We start from the raw sequence: 19,355 nt of genomic DNA, 5'->3' as shown, positions 1-19,355 counted from the left end.
AATCGTGGCGGACGGGAATAAGCCCAGTTTATCCCCGCTGTCGTCGATCAAGATCGGCATCCAAGGAGCCACTTGTGGCTGGAGACTCCGTCCAGATATCTCGAGTTCCATCTTCGGTACTACAACTTCGATCCATCATTTTTCACATGGACTCGAGAAATCCTCATTCTCACCATCATAAAATCTCGTTCATGCACAAAATTCAGCGCAATGTGGCTATAGCTGAAAGTCCATATCAGTTCATGCCAATTCTGCCAAACACAACCTCCCAAAATAATAGTACAGCTTATCTACCTTGTTTATAATTATTGTTTCCTTCTTCTCTTTACTGTCGCTGACTTGATTGAGCTACCCTTTTCTGGCAAGGTTCTCTTCTGCTGTGTTTCACCTGTTGTCAAGGCCACTTGTCTTTCAATGCTCAGCATGCTCGTGCCCTTGTCTTCCTTAGAGTCCCTGTCAAGAAGTCTTATGCCGTTGCCCTGGTGTTCGAATATAACCGTTGGGCGATCCAAGTCTTTGAACTCGGCCGGGAGCTCTACGGTATAGGCTTCCTTATGCCGTTCCCATCGTTGATGGCCTGGCATGCGATCTGCCCCGAGCACATCGCGCCGGTCTTCTCCGAACCAGAAGGTTGGTGCTCCAGGAGCTCCAGAGAAGTAGCACACTTGAAACGGAAGCATTCCAGACAGGCGGCATTCATCTTGGCCCTTATACCGTGCGGCTATAGCTTCCTCAGAGACATCCTCGCCATTCTCCAAAGCCTCTTTATACCATTCGCTCAATGGCTTGCTTTGGTCTTCTGTTGAGTCAACTAATACCATGACTGGTACGATCCCACCGACTTGTCGACGGGCGTTCGGAAAAACTGGCTCTTCACCCACAAGTGACTCCCCGTTGTGTCGGCAGATGTCAACGCGTATCTCATACAACGCTGCAACTGTGGTTGAACTTGCAGTTACGACTGTTGTGTGAGTTTGCGCTGGGTACGTCTTGCTGTCGATAGCCAGATAGGCTATATCGGTCTTGTGCAGAGAAGGATGAGTGGCGCCACTGTCGAGTTGCATAAAAAAGCATACTCGGGGCGCCGTATTGTCATCTTCGACAAAGCACATGCTTTTCTCGGGCGTGCCACGTTCCCTCATTCTCGTCTCATATTGAAGGACTTTTCCAGTATCCATGCGGTTAGGATCTTTCAGCCTTGAGGCAAAGCGGCTATGAAATCCCTTCACACGCTGGAAGCCCATGTGGATAGACCACGCATGAGCATGGTAGTCCGCCAGAACGCCCCAGGTCCCGGAAGGCTGGGCCCAAGTGGCGGCCATCAACTGTTCAGGCTGGTAGTTGCCCTTTGGTGCTAAAGGTGCCTCATACCACAGCCAGCCATCGCCGTGCATGCTGTGATATCGATCGAGCCTCTCGTCTCGGTCAAGGGTAAAAGACTCGTACGAGGGACAGATGTCTACCACGTTACCAGCATACAGAAGCGTCCACTTGTCCCAGCACTTAATACGCCCAGACTGATATGCCTGAATCGCAGCGCGTATGTTGATATCGCCGACTGGGCACTCACTTCTCTCGAGTGATGCTTCTAAAAGACTTATTCGTTGTTGAATCCGTTGTCGTTTGGTTGTCTCTAGCTCATCACTGCAGGGTCAGCACATATGTCATCATAGCCCTTCGAGGGGCTGACTTACACAGGCATCAAGTTTTCGTGGGTATCTTCCATCTGTGAGAATATTTGTCTGGCTTTGTGTAACTGTTGTTCGAGACCAGATAAGTCTGCTAACGGCTGAGTTATCCGAGCATTTTCGACAATAGCATCCCACTGAAGAACTGATCGCTCTGCTTCTTCCAGACGACTCAGATTATCCCCAAGAGATTGGCCAATGGCCAATGGTGGTTTCCAATCCGGAGGAATTGGCCTTCGGGCCCTAGAGGGCTCATGATGAGCAGAGGATATTTGTGCAGATGCATTAGGCGAACTAGTCGATGCTGCCGTCTGTGCCCCTTGAATTTGCGCAGAATAGCCTTCAGCTGCTGCTGATGCTTCTTCTTCTCCCCCTTCTTCTTCTACCGTGGGAGGCGGTGCTGAGAGCAGCTCTGGTCGCATGCTTTGAAGCCGCTGGCTTCGTCTAAGTCTGAGGTTGATCTCACGATTCGCTGGAGATCTGCCTGGACGCTGTCCAAGCCCAGAGGCAATCGTTGTTCCTTCTGTTTGCCGGCGAATCCGTCTCCCGGAATCCTTCTTGGTTTTCCCGCCATTTTTGTTAGCCATAGTTGCGCGATTGCTTTGCTACAGACAGGAGAGCAGCAGTGGATGAAGGATTGTTCAGACTTGACTATCTCAAACCATTCCGTATGTTTTTCTATGCCAGCACAAAAGCTCAATTGTACCGACTTCAGCTCATTTCTTTGTCTCCATTACGGTTAGGCATTGCGACCATCTTGGATTGTGGCGTCACGTTAACAAACAAAGAAACAGCAGATTGCCAACCTTTCACTTCATTCTGAACCCCAGCGTGATTGCACCCCGGAGCAATTTTGTCCTAGTGGATATATTTTTGGCTTCCTTGTACGGGAGTTCTGTGCTCAATGCGGAGCGGGCGTGCCGACTTCTTTGTTGGACTTATTGTGAATGAGATGATAGAATATGTCAATGCCCATGCTGGCCGTCCCTGAATGCATTTCTTTGTTCATTCTAGGCAGATGATGGAACAGTCAATGTTTGTATTGACTTGGTGAAAGAAGAGTAGATAGACTCTTCTTCTTTCATTTCATTTCATCTCCCATTTCCTCTAGTTTCCTTTTTTCTCTTCTTCAACCTGGCCTGGAAGCTCACCGCCTCCTTCACACTCATTGTTCACTTGTCTAATAGCCTTTTGAGTCTGATACCGTATTTTCAATCACTGCCAACTCATCATGGATGAGCCTATGGATGAAGGAGGCCCTTCGCGCATCCCCGGGCTGAACCTGGCTGGTAACCCCCCTTCGGAAAATGCGCCAGCTTCTGCGAGTCGCCTACCCGTGGCTCGTCGATCAGACAGAATCCAGGACCTCTTGGGTAAGGCAGACTTTGGCTTTTGTGTGTTAGACATACTTACATGCCCCAGAAATAATTATCTTGACTTTCCGCTTCGATTTCGAGCGCCTCCCGCCTGAAGCCCAACGATCGTACAATCGCTTTCTAGAAAACAAGAGCTATAATGAGTTCGCGGCTACACTGAAGCGCTTGGTATTGGGTAGAAGACTGGACGGCTTCATGCAGGGATCGTCTAATTGCCTGATTGCTGTCACAAAGTTATTTGACAGTAGATACCCCCATCTAGGCCTCAAAAAGCTCCGTGATGGTATGAAACAATATCCTTCAAAGGCATTCCATATACTGACTATGGGCTCAAGACTTAGTGAGCGGTAGAAAGAGAGCTGGATCGGGGGCCTTGTCACGTCGCCGGTCACCACAGTCGTCACCACGCCGAGCACAAAAGGAGGCCTTGCGTGAGACTCGAAACGAGCAAGCCGGCGAATCTTCACGGCGTAAGTAGCATTAAGAATCATGATACATTCTTCCTATTAACTTTTATAAGGGACCTCTCAAGCAAATTTGGCTAGCACCCTTACCTTGCCTGGGCGAGTTCGTACAAGAGCACGCCCCGAAGGCCGAGTGGTGCATTGGGCTCGAATCGAACCCAGTTCCACTCAGGCTGAGCCAGAAACCGCCGGCCTTTCGAGTGATGTTCCGCCTACTCCTATTGAGCCTGCAGAGCCTGCAGATAATCTGGAAGACCAGTCTGTCCCTACCCAGAGGCCTTTAATACCCAGTTTCGTGATTAGTACTCGAACGGCCCCTGTAGACCAAGGCAGTAACCAACCAGCAGCTGAAGGGTCCGGGCCTGAACAGACACGCCGAGAAGAGAATATAGCTTGGCTGAAAGACTATAACGAAGCACTCGGTGGTCCAAAGTATGACTTTAATCTACACCCCTACAAGGGATGGAAGATTGAGCCGCCAGAGATCCTACTTCATCGTGCGAGAAACTTCCTTGCCGATGAAGATATCGATCGGACTCCGAACTGGGGCCAAAAGATTGCAGAACTGACTGAATACTTCTCGTACCTTCTTCACAATTGGCAGGGTGAAGAATGGGGCGCAGAACTACATGAAGCTATTGACATGCTTCATACCCACTGGCTATTTGAGCAGTATCACTATGGCAAGCCCGAGCTGAACCTCAAATTCGATAATTTGTGGCCAAAATATAGTAAGAGACTGCCACCAGTTCCTGGTATCGAGGTCATTGTCGAGAAGCCACAAAGCGAAATGGCCGAGCGCAGACTGCTCCTCAACGAGATTCGACCAGCCATTGATCTTCACTACAAGTTGTCTCGCGATGATCTCGAACGTTACATCAACCTCTATGCATCCGAAGCCTCCAAATTCTGGGAATCTGCACCTCATTCGCGATCTTCCCGTCATGAGCTCGTCAAGATTGAGAACAAGGCCTTTGAGAAGTGCGTCTCTTCGGGCATGTCAACAACCGGCAGACTCATCAGAAGATCTGAAGCAAAGTTCAAGTCGGAGTCTCACCAAAACAACTTCAGTCAAGGTGCTCTTCAGGCGTTTGCCACGTTTCGTGGAAGTCAACGAGCAGCCCTCCAACAGACCTTGAACCAAGTGGACAATTCTGAGAATCTTGCAGTCTGCAATATTTTCCGCACGCTCATCCTACCGCCACCTAAAATACCAGAGAAGCCAGACGCAGGTGTCCTCTTTTCTACTATACAAGTAGCAGATGTTCCTGAAGAGGAGTCTCGTGACCCTTTCAGCTACACTGTGGCGCATAGATGGTACCTCGAAGCAGAGCGTTTCTGGAGAGACTGGGGGGACGAGTACGCCCTCAAACAATGCTATAGTCACAAGCAATGGGAGGAACGCCAACAGCCCATCGTGGATTTGCCTAAGAACTGGTTGGGTCCTTTCGTTTACGATTTTCTGGATCACGACATGAAGAAGACTCTGGAGTTGCTGAGGAGATGCGAAATCCTCCTAAGGCGTATACTCCTACAAGACGAACGAGTACCGCGGCCCTTCCTGGCCGACATGACACAACTGATGCTTGCGGGACTCTCGGGTAGGCCTTGGAACGAAACTGAGCTGGACTTCAAAGGGGAAGATTTCGTCTCTGGCTCACAGGATTTGGCTCACATCCGTCCCTTGGAGGAAGACTTTTTGCGATTATTGGGTATGGAATCCATCCATTCCAATACTGTCGACCCAGAGATCAACCATGATGGCCTCAGTCCCCTCTCTGCCATATTCGAACAAAGAGTTAAGGAAATCATGTATCCGAGGGGCTCAGCCAGTTCCGGATCTTACGACTTTGCTGATTTCATGGTGTCACTCAACGAAGTATGTGATGGGCCAGTGAAGCGCTGGAGATTCTCCAACGAGGAGGCCTTGGAAGAACTGCAACTTCTTGACAGAAGGGGAGTGATTGAGTAAGTCCCCTATATCCACCCCATAGTAAGATCCATTTTCTAACAGAGTAGATTGAATGAGGACTACAGTGTGTCGTTTCCTGCACCCAACCTTCATCCTGAGCAACGCGTTCGGTGGCTCGACACTGATGACGACCTGGACGCATACATGCAAGTTGTTCAAGCGAATAGGTGTGGTCAACCCGACGATGACGACGGCGATGATGGTAACGGCAGCGACGATAGTGGTGACGGCGACGACGAAGATGAAATTATGACCATCTCAACAAACGTCAGCGTTCCAGAGTCGGAGGATCTTGGTAACTACATGTTTGGTCTTCCCAAAATTGAAAACCTCCGCAGTTGGGTAGGGCTTGGGACTGCAAGTGGCAGAGAGGAAAGCGACAAAGATATGCCTAGAAACCACAGGTTCTTCCAACGCATCTGCTTCCGACTTGGAAAGACTATAAAGGACCTTCGAGAGAGGATGGAAACATACAGGAGGCAGCTTACACCGGAGGAGCAAGACCGTAACCGCTATTTTCTCGACACAATGGTGAATGAATGGGAATCAAATACTAGAACACGACCAGACTTGCATGAGTGCAACCCCAACAAACCATTGGACCAACTTTTCGCCCAGCCAGACTACGCGGAAATCATGCATGTATGCTACAACGATCATGATTTTGGTGAGATGGGGTACCCCGAAATCACTTACGGATGTCAGGACGATAATTACAGGCTTTCTGTTGATATCGTTCGGAAAGCAATTCTCCGCGAGGCTTACGAGAACAAGAGTATGCTGTTTCCAAACCGTATTGATCGCAGCGTGGATGAAAAGGGACTGTGGACTCGAACCCCTCTTCGACGTGAGCCAGTTTGGTCCTTTGCTCATCCTGATCGGAGAGGCAAAGCACCACGGTTTTGGGACATCAACCGTTGGCCGCTTCATCTGCAAAGCGAATCGACAGCCGAGAGCATCAGATCTGGACGATTCCACAAGCCTGTTCCTTCGCCTCTAGCACCAGAATCGACCAAGGAGCCACGGATCTCAGGACGTTCTACTACGTCTCCCGTATCACCTATCTCGCCCGTATTGCCCAAGGTTCAACGAGAAGTGCATCGCGAGGTCCAGCCTGGAACCACGACTATGAACCCTGACATGACTGAAAACATGGACACATCCGAAAGTCAAGTCTACAGTTTCCCTGGCTTTGGTGAGGGGTTCGCTGTCACGTTCCAGGATCTAGCGGATTCTCGTCGAACTTTGACCACCGGATCTTCTCAGTATTTCCTTGGAGACACGCCTCTGCAGAAGAAGTATATCGAGGATCGCATCAAGAGTGGTAAGCATTGACATATGTAGTGCCAAACTCTGACTAACATGTTGCTGTAGGTATAGAGATAGAAGAACCACCTACTTGGACTCGACGCCTAGGTGCTCTATTTGGTCGTCAGAACGTCCCAGTGGATCCTGGTGCGCTGCCTGAGGTCAATCCTCGTGATATTCCCCAGAGTAAGCCTCGAAGCGAGCCCGAGGTTTCAGACGATGAGCCTACTCAAGGGGAGGGCTCTTCTGGTGGAAGTGAAGATGTTGAAATGGACGAAGCTGCGATGCAACTTTGGAAAGAATCTCAGGCTGTCCCATCTTCAGAACGGCGCTCATCTAGTGCCCAGGCACCTTCACCAATTGACCCAGGGGTTCCGACTGAGCCTGATTCTTCCTCTGTCTCCCCTGTAGAACCTGGAACTACTCAGGGAGAATCGAGTAGCGTTTGGGGACAGGGCTTGCCCGGGGCTTTGCCTAAGCGGCTGAGACTCAGACAAGCGACAACCGAAATACGGTCTCGCCCGGTTCAGTTGGAGATAATCGAGTCGGAGTCTGAGTTGCCAGAGCAGCAAGAAGAGAGCGGCCAGTCAGAAAACGATAGTTTGTTTGGCCCGTAGTGAAATATGTAACTGATTTCGGCTTTTCGACTGTCGAGGAGGGTCTACTGCGTTATCCTTGTATTGGTTGTTAGGAATGGGTGCTTTAACTAGACTTGGGTATTTGGAGTTAGTTTTGTGTGATTAGCTTAGTCCTTCAGATTTCACCATTCTTTTATCACCACACGCAGGTAAATAATGAGGGACAGGGACCGATGTTTGTTTTGCAAAAAAAGCAATCATGAAGGATGAAATTTCTTTTTCATTCAGACCTTAAGCCATTATTTCTCATAGCCTCAGATCCGACGTGTCCTAACCGGCCAACCTATGCAATGAAACACAAGGAATCGTGACTCCGCGGCACCAGTTTCCAGCTCCCAGCATAAAACTTTCCCGCTCTAGCTCTAGTATCGCTTACCCTCCCGCAGTGTGTCGGCGTACTCGTCCAGGGGACTCTTGATGAGCTTGGTCTCCTTCCAGAGGTTGGGGGTAAGGAAGCCGTAGGTGTTGGAGACGGCCACAAAAGTAGCCTTGAGGGTGTTCTCGAGGGTCTTTGTGGAACCGGCGGAGGAGGTGTAGGCGTCCTCGACACCGGCGAGCTGGAGGAATCGCTTGACGGCGGGAGAGGCAACGAGGCCAGTACCACGGGGAGCGGGGATGAGCTATAAAAACAGTCAGTATTTTCAAGGTCTTTGTTTCGAGGATATTCGCTTCTTTTTTTTTTTTTTTGGGTGTACGTACACGGACGGTGACGGAACCACACTTGCCAGACTCCTTGCAGGGCAGGGAGTGAGGCTGACCAAGGTTGGTACCCCAGTAACCTCGTCGCACGGGGATGACGCTGAGCTTGGCAATGATGATAGCGGCACGGATGGCGGTAGCAACCTCCTTGGAGGTCTTGATACCGAGACCGACGTGGCCCTCGGAGTCACCAATGATGACAATGGCCTTGAATCGGGTTCGCTGACCGGCACGGGTCTGCTTCTGGACGGGCTTGATCTGTATTTGTGAATGACGAGTTAGCAAGCCGATTTTCCCTTCCAATGATTGCGTGTTGTTTATTCGAGTTGGTGTTTTTGCTTCGTTCTAGGGCTTCTTCGTGTGATGGATTCTGAGAACTGTGTTTCGCACCTTCATGACCTCATCCTTGAGCTTGGGCAGGAAGTTGTCGACAATCTGGTACTCCTTGATGGGCAGAGAGTGAAGGTAGATCTCCTCCATGCTGTTGATCTTGCCGGCCTTGACCAATCGACCGAGCTTGGTGACGGGCTGCCACTCCTTCTCCTCGTTCTTGCCGCGACCACGACCACGGCCACGTCCACGTCCTCGGCCGCGATCACCGCCTCGGGATCCGAAACCACCGCCGCGAGAAGCTCCACGATCAGCCATTGTGAAGGATTTTTGTTGTTTTGCGCTGGAGGGGGTGGGAGGCAAGATGTGGTCTGCGCAAGAGCAAGATACTGCTGTTGGTGTTGGCGATACTGGAACTTTTTGGCCCGGGTCAGGTGGGGTGGATAACGCACATAATTTTTGGTCGACGTTAGCGAGCCCTAACTGGAATTGGGGCCTTAATTGTTAGGCCGTCTTTGATTGAAAGTAGTGGGGGTGGATCTCACCTTGATTCTCACCGAAAATAGGATGGTTCAATTCTCGGTGTAGACAAGCCACCCCACCCATCATGAGTGATCGGCAATACAACATCCCGGTCCGATACAGTCAAATTAGAGACTCAGACTCAGACTCAGACTCAATATTGACAATTCCATCAGTCAATTGCTTCACGTATACACACACATATATATACTGAAAAACAATGCAAAAGTGTGGGGATGCTAGAGGACAACCATAAGCCATTTTTCTCGTCCTTCAATGGACACCTGAACCAGACACAGAACTAAACCACGGAGGGGAATTGGGAATCCATGCTCTTCTTCTCTTCGTACACGCCTGTTCACCACAGGCCATCATTAATGAGGGTATCGCAGCTCGACTACTCAGTATTCCGCCATCTTTTAGACCAGACACCAAGTCACATTACTCCTTCGTTGTCTTGACAATCAAGTTTTCTGAAGGCTGTACCCGTTGAGCCCACTCACTGTTACATATTAGCATAATTCATATCATGAGCTTTTTCAAAGGAGGCACTTACGTCCAACTGCCATCGTAGACCCTCCTGGACTCAGGGGAACCAACGCCAGCCTCCTCAAGGGCAGTATCAATAACACAGGCAGTCACACCAGTACCACAACTTGAGATGATAGGTTTTTGAGGGTCGACACCCTTCTCCCCAAACAGCTTCTTGAGTTGGTCCTTGGGGAGGAAAGCCTTGGTTTCAGGATCGAGAACAGAGCTGAAGGGGATGTTGATAGAAGCAGGAATATGACCAGAAGAAAGACCCTCGCGAGGCTCAGGGGATTCACCAGTGAAACGTCCATGGGGTCGGGCATCGAGAATTTGAATGCCCTCAGCGCCCTCCTTGTTGTGGTCTTGTGCGACTTCCTTAACCTGCTCAAAGCTCGCGACACGGTTCTCCTCCATCTCAGGAATTTGATAAGGATAGCACTCGATACTGTAGAGTTCTCCCGACTCGGTGGGCAGGCCCTGATCCACCCAAAGCTTGAAGTTGTTTAGTACATGGACCTTGTCATGGCCAAAAACCTTCATGGTCCAACCCACACGCGGTGCGCTGAAAATACCAAGCTCCTTGCTGTCGTACACCACCACAATGTCCTCCTTTCGGATACCCAATTCGCTCATGGCAGCAGCAAAGCCTTTGGGGTTAGGAAGCATGTGAGGATAGGGACTGCGCTTGTCAATGACCTTATCTAGGTCAAAGAACCGGGCCTTGGGAATTCTCTGTTCGCGAAACGTTTGGATACCGGATCGGCCATCGTTGGGGAGAAACCATGATGCGCAGAGGGGAATTACTCGAGGATCGGTGCTGATCGGCGACGGAGGGTTCTTCTTGAGGGCTTCGTGAAGCTCTGTCGGAGTAACAAGATAGGATGAGAAGTTTCGGCGGGTGAGCAGGGAAGGTCGGAAAACCTTGGAGCCCCATTGAGGAATGCCAGCTCTTGTTGAGCGGCAGAATGCGATAGACGCCATCGGATAGATGTTGTGTACAGGATGAAGAGGTGGTGAGAGCTCGTCGGACTCAGTGACTTGACGTAGGGCAAGTTCGCGAGTTCCTGAGCGATTGATAAGAGTCAGAGCCAAACGAAATGTAAATTCGCAGGCCAGACACTGTAGAAAAGACAGTTAGCAAAAGGCTTAACTGTCCGTCTACGTCCTCATTCGTCGGCGGGGTTAGTACCGCAAAGAATTGTCTGGTGGACTTGACGTGAGGCGAGTGAGGTTGATGACGAGAGGTTAACGGCCAATCGAGTCAACTTTGAATGGATGATACCTTTCGCGCAAGTGCGGGCGAGGTTGGCGGAATCGTGAGGAGCTTGGACCACCTCCATCAGTCATTTCCAACGGTGGGCGATGACGGAGTCGGAGGGGTTTCTACAGCGGGCTACAGCTTGTTCAGTGGGTGGCTCTCAGCGGATGAGGTCACTGAAGCGCGAAACGATAGGCGCCCACCCACCACTACAGCCCAATCCACTACGTTAGGTTGGAGTCTTGGACCTCTCACCTTGTCAACCTGAGCTCATGTGCCTCCCCCACGTCGACGTTAGTGCTTCAAACCTTGACCCTTCTTCACTCAAAGGTTGCACGGCCACTTTGAGTCTCGATCCTAACCCCAGAAATCCTCATCTCTACAATATCGATCCCGTGACTTCTCTGCCTCAAAACAAACATCATGAAGGTCACCATCAAGAAGTGGAATACGGTCGCTACTTGGCGCTGGGATATACCTGAAGACGATGTTTGTGGTATCTGTCAGGTCCACTTTGACGGGACGTGTCCGACATGTAAATACCCAGGCGACGATTGCAGCCTGTGTAAGTAAACATCAGACCATCTTGATAAAGATAAACTCTACTAACGCAAAATGAACCTCAGTGTCGGGGAAGTGCGGTCACAACTTTCACATGGTTCGAGCTCACCTTATATCTATCTTTGTTATCGTGAATATTTACGTGCTGACTGTGACGGTGTTTGTGTTTAGCACTGCATATTGGAATGGATCAAACAAGATTCATCAAGAGGGCAATGCCCCATGTGTCGTCAACGTACAGCCCCCAACCCGTTCATTTTCAACCAGATCAGGCTGACGTTTGTTTTCAGGCTTTGAGTGGAATGAACAACTGAAGGAACCAGTCACACAGGCCGAGTAAGGATGCTCGTACATGATGTTATGCAAGGCGTCGGGCGTTTTTCAGGGCATACATAGAAATTGGCGTCAAGCATACCCGAAATGGACTTGGGTAAATCGATTCAGCCGCTTACTGGCTGGTTTATTGGCACATTTTGTGAGTTGTGCTGTTACATGCAAGTTGGTGAGCCATGCACAACTCAGCTCTAGTGAGAGGGAGCCCACAGCCTCAATCAGGCTGACTGTGCCATGCCAGTCAGTCAAGCCTTGATAGTCTGAACATTCCCATGACAGCCCCAAGACAGTCTCTCAACTCTATTGACTGTCCTTGTTGTCTCTCTGAGGCTCTTTGAGAAGATCTTGTCTCTTTTAGCGGATTGTCACCATTATCTGAGCTTCGTTGAACTCTCTTTTTGATCCATTGACCAATTGTCTCTGAAGCCAGGGGCTCATAACCTCTGTACTCACTACAGACTCCGCTGCCTGTGTCTTGGAAGGATTTAAAAGCCAAGACTGAAGAGCCGTTGTCAACCCCTTGCGACTCAAGACGTATCTTGAAAGTAAGGGACTTTGGGGGCTGTTAAGTTGTACTTTCAGAGGGCCCCGTTGCCTTGCTGCGATCTCAGCTCCTGGTTCGCAACCAACCACACGCAACTGCGCAGCTGCGCAAAGGCCTCCAAGAGTTAAATACGGGCTTATTCCCCCCAGGATATCATTTTCGCCTCTCTTCATTCCCGGCTCCCTAAACGAGATCTTATTTCCATTTAACCTGAAACCTAGTTCAGAAGATATATATACAACATATATATATACCTTATCGTAACTAGTATCGCTTGGCTAGCGCCGTACAACAATATAAATCAGTTTATCCAACAAGAAGCTACCGTCTATCAGTAAGCTTCGCCTCAAATCAACAAAGGCAATTTCCTGTACCAACACCTCGCCTCAATGTACTCGTACCCTACACCTTTACCCGAATTCACTGCCCAATCTCAATCTCAGGATGGTCTTCATAATAGACCAGTGGCCAATTATCCCTGGGCAGTGCAAGGAGGTCTCAGCGCTATCAACACCAATGTCCGTCCGCAATATGGGTTCTCGGAGTCGCCTTTACCTATGAGTTCCTCAACCAATGGTTACCCAAGCTACGACATGGCTCGTCTCAGCCAACCCACTTTCAGGGCTTATCCAAGCTTCTCATCAGCTGGCGAATGGCCACACCCCAGGCCTCAGCATGGCTCATCGTCCCAAAGCCTCGTCCCGGCGACTAAGACCGAAGCGATCAAAGTTCTAATGAAAAGATTTGGGTGGCTGTGGTTGCTGCTCAAGGTCAGATCAAAACTTCGAGGCTCGGGTCGAAGACATCAACGTCGTCACAGTGCTTCGGATTACACATCACGGACAGCTGGTCACAACAATGGCCACTATTTGGCATCGTCACTGAGCGTTTCCCTTGCAGATGATGCAAGGTTGAGCAACCTAATCACTGGGGACGATGGGGATAACTACAACCCCGGTGATCCCACAAATCATGTGTGGTTTGACGCTCTGGGAATATTCAATGGAAACCCATTGTTGGCAGGGCCAGCGGATGTGCCACGGCCAGCCACAGTTCTCTTTGAAGAGGATGTCGCGGCTCCAATTCCGGCACAAAGACCCATTGAGTGTCTTGAAGAGACGGTTCCACCAATCAACTTGATGGATCAGCCTCAACAAGAGATGATTGTGCCTGGCCAGTCAAAAAAGCGAGCTTTTGACTGTGTTGAGCTCGATGATTCGTCAACAGACGAAGCTGACGGCATGTCTGTGGATAAGAAACGATCCAAGACGACTTCTGCAGCGCCACGATTTGCCTGCCCCTTTTACAAGCATAATCCAGAACGCTATGCAAACTCAAGAAGTTGCTGCGGACCTGGGTGGGAGACAGTGCATCGAGTCAAGTAAGTGATGTTCACCCTAAAACATCCAGGGATAGACTGACAACTCTCCAGGGAACACATCTTCCGAAGTCATACATTCCCAGAACATGAGTGTCAGCGCTGCTTTCAGTCTTTCAAGACAGAGTTGAAGCTCTCTAGGCATTTAAGAGCCTCTGCACCTTGCGAAGTCCAAAGTCGCAACACCCAGGAGCACGAAGGCATCAACGCAAGCCAGTCTAAGGCACTGCATGCAAGAGCCCGAAAATGTGACCCTGGAGCAGATCTCAAAGAGGTCGAGGAACAGAGATGGAACGATGTCTATAAAATCATCTTTCCTGGAGGGGGCCTTGTGCCTACACCGTGTTAGTGTTCAACCACATACACTGCAGGCTGAGTGCTAACAAAGCCCAGATTACGATCGCTTGCAGAAGAGCAACAATGATGACTTTGGCACGAACCTCATGTCTGATTTTGAGCAGCGCATGCGAAGCAATGTTAGTGACATGAAGAACTTGCAGCCTACACTGGCACCTCTGGTGGTCCAGCTAGCTTGCAATACACTCAGGGATAGTATGCAGTCCTGCCGCCAGAAGCCACAGGACGGTAGCAGTCAAGGCTCAAGCTCTATTGTGTCTCCAACACAAGAATTCCAGTCATTTCTTGATGGAGGGCTTCAGATGACGGGCATTAACGAGAATATTGTGCGGTGCCTTGATAACCAGATCTTCATGCAGGCGTTGCGGGATTCTGGTTTAGATCTGGGGCCTACAGGCTTTGCGAGCCTATGAAGATGACGAAAAGGGGGATTTGAGATACCAATTTGATTTATGAGTTGAGCATTTGTATTGGCATGCGGGTCATGAGATGATCACCAACGGAACAAGATAGACGGAACAGGATAGACTTGGCGTTTGAATTCGAAGATACCATTTCATTCTCATCGAACTGTTAATGTGACTTGATTTAACAAGATCGAGTCTGGCTGTAGTGTAATTATTCAATTACCTCGTGCTCGCTTACACTTACTTATCGCCAAATCAGATGCATCTACTCGTTACCTATTGTCTAGGAAGAGTACGTTCCCGTAACAAGCCATGGGCTTATTTTCAACCCATCTGACTGGCTGATCAGGACGCTTGCCCGTTTGTTGCCTTCGCTCATGCACGGTTCGCCCGCCGTTGAGAACCTGCGCAATTGCGGATTAACTAGTCATATAAAGCACACTGCCCCCAAGTCCTTGAACAATTCATTATCAGCCTACTTCTCAAAACTTTAATAGCTGGATCTTATCTTTCTTTACGTTTCTGACTACCAAGCACCCTTCTGATTGGGTTCAGCTTCGTATGCAGCATGTCTGACCCAAGCCACAACGATCAGTGGGAGCAGGAGAGAAGCTTCATAGCAAAATTCTGGGAGAATCCCCCAAGTGAGGGTAGTACGGGGCAAATCCCGAAGCTCAAAAGTATCTCCAACCATGGAGAGGGAGTCTCCCACCTTGTACCACCAAGCTACATGGGTTCTTGGGGCAAGAAGCCCATGCCTTCTATCAATACCAGCATTGCTTCCATAGGGAACGATGTTGTGACACCTTGGTATGCCAAAATTCCAAGTATAGAGGTGTCAGATCTCGACAACGAGAAACCAATGTGCAGAACGGAAAGTTCAGGGACCTCGTGGTCGACTGGAGGTATCTCGATGGATAGTGGATGCTTCTGTTCAACTGGAAATATGAGCGAAAGCTGCACTCATGCTCCATTGTCAGATTCATATGTATCTTGGTTCGATCACTTCGATCCAGAAAACGTGCTGCCTCCGGGAAGTCCTCAAGGGATTGCTGATCTGCCTGGATCTCAACGAATTATTCAGGCTGTTTATTCATCACAGGTCGGTGATAGTCCAACTTTACAGCCAATTCCTGAGACCAGGGCCTCCTTGCCAGCATCTTCAGGTCCATCAGACTGCGGTTATAGTCGAGAGACCTCGGCAGACAGTGCCGAAACCTGCTGGAGCAGCGATCAAGCCTCATCCTCGTCGGCAGTTACTGAGAGAAAAAAGCATCAACTCATGGTTCAGATAATCGGGAAGCTTCAAGAATGGTTGGAGGTGACGCTAAGAAGACACGGGGCCTATAATGGCCAGACAGCTTCGAGTAGCGGCTCGACGCCAGTTGTCGGTGCAGCCAGTCACGCTGGAGAATCATCAAACAGTCAAACCCGAAGAAAGCGTCAGAGAAGTGATTCTGATGATGGTTTGGGGGAGGATGACAAGACACCAGATCGAGCCCAGAAGAAGCGTGGGAAAACCAGTGGTTCTAGTGAAACCAGATATGTTTGTCCATTCTTCAAGCATAATCGTGAGAAGTACAAAACATCTCAGTGGAAAAGCTGTTGCTGGCCAGGGTGGACCTCTGTTCATCGAGTCAAGTGAGTCCAGTTTACCTACTCGCTGGAAAAGAAATATCTAACTGTATACACAGAGAGCATCTTTATCGGCGACATATGCTTCCCAAGTTCCGCTGCAACAGATGCAGGCAAGACCTGAAATCAGCTTTCAACCTCAACGAACATCAACGAGCGGACACTATTTGCCAAAGACAGAGTGAAGAGCCTGAGGAAGAAGGTATCGATGAAGAACAAGAGAGATTACTCCGTGTCAGAAAGAGGAAGAATGGAAAAGCTCCACAAGTTGCAGAGGAAGAGAAGTGGGTTGAGATGTATAAGATTCTCTTCCCTCACGATGATCCAATTCCTTCTCCATGTAAGTTATATCACGTTATCTCGACACTCAGTCACTGAAACAGCTTCCTAGACCCCGAACTATGTCCTTTACAACCCGAACAAGACATAGAGCACCCCAGGGCGAACGTCTTAGACAGCTTTGAGGACTACGCGCGGCGTGAGTTTTCAAGACGCATGCGACCTCGTATAGAGAGTCTAGTCGATGGAATTTTCGAGCAAACTCTCACTTCTCAAACGATCACCGATGTCGCCAATAATGTCCTCTCAGGGATCATGGAGTCTTTTCGCGAAAGCCAAAGCCAGGAAACTTGCCAACCAGAATCACAGAATTCACCCTCGAGAATTCCAAGCCCTCATGGGTTGCCAGCTGAGAGCTCTAATCGAGTACCACAAGAAATCCATACTTATGAAGCCGGGTCCTATTCAAACCTGGAGATTGACTTGGATGAGATTCTAAGCTCGTTAGATGCTAATCAGTCGTTGGAATTTGAACGCTGGGGTATAGAAGACGAAGGTATAAACACATTTCATCCTTTTGGGCTCCAGGTTGAACAGTATAGTAAGGCGAACGCGTGAGGAAGAGTCCCAGGGGGCTAAAAAAAATGACTGGCCTAAAGTGCCACTAAGTTATCCTATACCTACCTAGGTCTTTTTGTACCTTAGGAAGCAGGTCTAAAGTTCGTTGCGTCCCTAGGAGGAGCTATACTGTTGGTATCTCAAGTTCTCGCATTATATCTATAGATGTGTCTAATCATGAGCTTTGTAATACAACTGCCAAACTCTGACATCTATGAATGTGCCTCGTTCTGACTTTACAAGACAGTCCCTCTACTGAGACTCCGGGACGTAGACACCATCCTTACACAAAACAACCACCTTCTTGAAGAATCGTCGCCATTCAAGAGGATCACCCTTGACCTTGACGAAGCGAATGTCAAGGACCTCCGTACCATCCGGCAGAGGCTGGCGATCCACTTGAATCTCGCCATGCAAACTTTGTTGACGACCGTCGAGTGCTTTGACCTTTATCTTAGCGACAGGGTTACCATGTGGATTAGGCGAAACATGCGTCGTGGGGACGTTCAGGTGGTGGAGAGCATCGTTAATCATCTGGATGATGTGGGCCGGAGGCACAGCCGAGAAGAAGCGAGTAAGTGATTCTGGGGGACAAATGTCGCGGAAACGGCGAGCTTGCTGGGTGAGGGTCATAGAAGGACCAGGAGTCTGAGAGAATTGAGACATGGATGGCTCGTCAGCGAGTGTATCGAGCATTGCTCGACTCGCATCGTGAGTATGTGGGAGTGATGAGGCTGGCGAGGCCATAGAGCGAAGTGGAGGACGCTCCCAATCCCAGTCCTTATCGGCAATTGGTGTCTCTGGCTGAGTAGAAGAGAATTTCCCGACATTCAGGCCAGTATCTATGTCCATATTGTCGCTCGAAGAAGGTTGTGATGTTGGGTGGTGGTTGAAGTCGATGCGGAGGTTCTCCAGCATCTGTGTCGCCAAGTTGATGGGGTCTGTGACTCGGCCATCCGAGTTGAGGAGGGCATTGTGTCTAGTGTACCAAGGATGTTGGCGCACTTGAGTAAAGTTGAAGCGTTTCGATGAATCGATGCTCATCATCCCTCGTAGTAGAGAGAGTGCTTCTGTAGGGACTCTCCCCCATAGAGCATCCGTGCTGCGACCAGATGTTCGTACGTATTCCTGGAACTCCCAGCTGCCTTGTGAGGGCTCATCCCATGGTGTGTTGCCGACAAGAAGAACGAATAGAATAACGCCACAAGACCAAACATCGACCAGATCTGGTGAGTATTTGGCAGCGTTGGGTAACTTCTTGTCTGCACGCCCACAAGCAAGGATTTCAGGGGCGATATAGGGTGGGCTACCACACAGTGTTGAGCTCAACTTTCGCTGGCCCTTGTACTCAAACATTGTGGCCATACCAAAGTCTGCGAGTTTTAAAGATCCATCTTGGGAGAGGAGAATGTTCTCGGGCTTGAGATCACGATGTGCCACGCCCTTGGAGTGCATGAAACTCACACCGCTGATGAGTTGAACGAAGTAGACTTGAGCAATGTCCTCACGGACACCGACATCAGCCTCAATCTTGTCGAATAAGTCTCCACCTTCTGCGTACTCCATGGCAATCCATCGCCAAATGTCATCTTCTCCTGAAGCGAACCACTCGATAATATTGGGATGCTGGCCGATGTGTGAATGCAGTGAGACCTCCATGGCCAACTGCTTGGTAGAAATGCGACCATGTTTAACAGCATAGCCCTTGTGAATGAGCTTTACAGCAAAAATTGGTGTTGGGGCGTCAAGCGGGATTGCTTTCTTGATGCTGTGTTGAGGTCAGTAGCGAACCTCTCGGTTATCGTGAGTGAAACATGGGGTAAAACTAACGAGGCATATGCTCCTCGGCCCACGGTCTTGGAGACGATTCGGAAGGGAAGATCCGTTGGTAGAGGGTCTAATTGTGACTGATTCATGGGTTTGTGTTAGTGATGAGGAGTCTAATGAAGTTATACAAGATCGAGATTCACAGCAGATTGAGTAACTGTGACTAGGTATGACTGTGAATCATTCACAATCTCCTTGATACTGACGATCTGTCACTGGAGAAAAGCCTGATAGACGCTATTGATAGGGGCTAAATAAGGAATGTCCTACTTACCATGGTGTAAAGGTATGTGACTCTATGATAGTGTCTGAATTGTGTTGCTAATATTCTGGCTCAACAATGACCAATCGTTCAGTTGAGAAATATCGTCCTGATACTTCAAGTCCAGAAGTTGCACGCGTTGATCCGCGTCTATTCACCGCGTAAAGTGTTTTTTTGTTGCTGTGAGACCCCGACCCAGGTCCCCTAAAGATAGCGTCACTTAGCGCCCTGTGCATCCTCTCACAGCACAAACCTGCCCTACAGTTTCAGCGCTGCTGCCTTGTATTGGATACCATTGGCTGTGGTGTTTCAATTCACCTGGACCCTAGTCGCGCTGGTTGCTGCGGTAAACAGTTGGAGCCTTTGAT

General features: G+C 49.5%; 7 protein-coding genes across 7 annotated transcripts; 3 read left to right on the top strand and 4 right to left on the bottom strand.

The window, feature by feature from the left end:
• Positions 1-305: 305 nt before the first annotated feature.
• Positions 306-2,275, bottom strand: FSUBG_1329 (uncharacterized protein; the record flags this gene model as incomplete). Its single annotated transcript, XM_036678165.1, has 2 exons — positions 306-1,644; positions 1,695-2,275. 2 exons carry the CDS (start codon positions 2,273-2,275, stop codon positions 306-308), a joined length of 1,920 nt encoding a protein of 639 aa, XP_036543039.1.
• Positions 2,276-2,919: 644 nt separating this feature from the next.
• FSUBG_1328 (uncharacterized protein) lies at positions 2,920-7,425 on the top strand (the record flags this gene model as incomplete). Its single annotated transcript, XM_036678154.1, has 6 exons — positions 2,920-3,061; positions 3,111-3,347; positions 3,400-3,534; positions 3,585-5,496; positions 5,566-6,824; positions 6,875-7,425. 6 exons carry the CDS (start codon positions 2,920-2,922, stop codon positions 7,423-7,425), a joined length of 4,236 nt encoding a protein of 1,411 aa, XP_036543038.1.
• A 383-nt stretch (positions 7,426-7,808) lies between these two features.
• FSUBG_1327 (40s ribosomal s2) lies at positions 7,809-8,793 on the bottom strand (the record flags this gene model as incomplete). Its single annotated transcript, XM_036678143.1, has 3 exons — positions 7,809-8,066; positions 8,146-8,403; positions 8,536-8,793. The coding sequence occupies 3 exons, from the start codon at positions 8,791-8,793 to the stop codon at positions 7,809-7,811; spliced, it is 774 nt and encodes a 257-aa protein (XP_036543037.1).
• Positions 8,794-9,438: 645 nt separating this feature from the next.
• Positions 9,439-10,868, bottom strand: FSUBG_1326 (thiosulfate sulfurtransferase; the record flags this gene model as incomplete). Its single annotated transcript, XM_036678132.1, has 3 exons — positions 9,439-9,499; positions 9,554-10,592; positions 10,811-10,868. The coding sequence occupies 3 exons, from the start codon at positions 10,866-10,868 to the stop codon at positions 9,439-9,441; spliced, it is 1,158 nt and encodes a 385-aa protein (XP_036543036.1).
• Positions 10,869-12,613: 1,745 nt separating this feature from the next.
• FSUBG_1325 (uncharacterized protein) lies at positions 12,614-14,372 on the top strand (the record flags this gene model as incomplete). The annotated part of the gene is made up of 3 exons (XM_036678121.1): positions 12,614-13,605; positions 13,657-13,946; positions 13,996-14,372. 3 exons carry the CDS (start codon positions 12,614-12,616, stop codon positions 14,370-14,372), a joined length of 1,659 nt encoding a protein of 552 aa, XP_036543035.1.
• A 562-nt stretch (positions 14,373-14,934) lies between these two features.
• Positions 14,935-16,898, top strand: FSUBG_1324 (uncharacterized protein; the record flags this gene model as incomplete). Its single annotated transcript, XM_036678110.1, has 3 exons — positions 14,935-16,007; positions 16,061-16,341; positions 16,393-16,898. The coding sequence occupies 3 exons, from the start codon at positions 14,935-14,937 to the stop codon at positions 16,896-16,898; spliced, it is 1,860 nt and encodes a 619-aa protein (XP_036543034.1).
• A 252-nt stretch (positions 16,899-17,150) lies between these two features.
• Positions 17,151-19,002, bottom strand: FSUBG_1323 (CAMK CAMKL CHK1 kinase; the record flags this gene model as incomplete). The annotated part of the gene is made up of 3 exons (XM_036678099.1): positions 17,151-18,666; positions 18,729-18,805; positions 19,000-19,002. 3 exons carry the CDS (start codon positions 19,000-19,002, stop codon positions 17,151-17,153), a joined length of 1,596 nt encoding a protein of 531 aa, XP_036543033.1.
• Between the last annotated feature and the right edge of the window lie 353 nt (positions 19,003-19,355).

Source organism: Fusarium subglutinans (genome assembly GCF_013396075.1).
Source record: "Fusarium subglutinans strain NRRL 66333 chromosome Unknown NRRL66333_c0000007, whole genome shotgun sequence".
In the NCBI taxonomy this organism is placed as follows: domain Eukaryota; kingdom Fungi; phylum Ascomycota; class Sordariomycetes; order Hypocreales; family Nectriaceae; genus Fusarium; species Fusarium subglutinans.
This window is presented reverse-complemented; position numbering and strand designations above follow the sequence as displayed.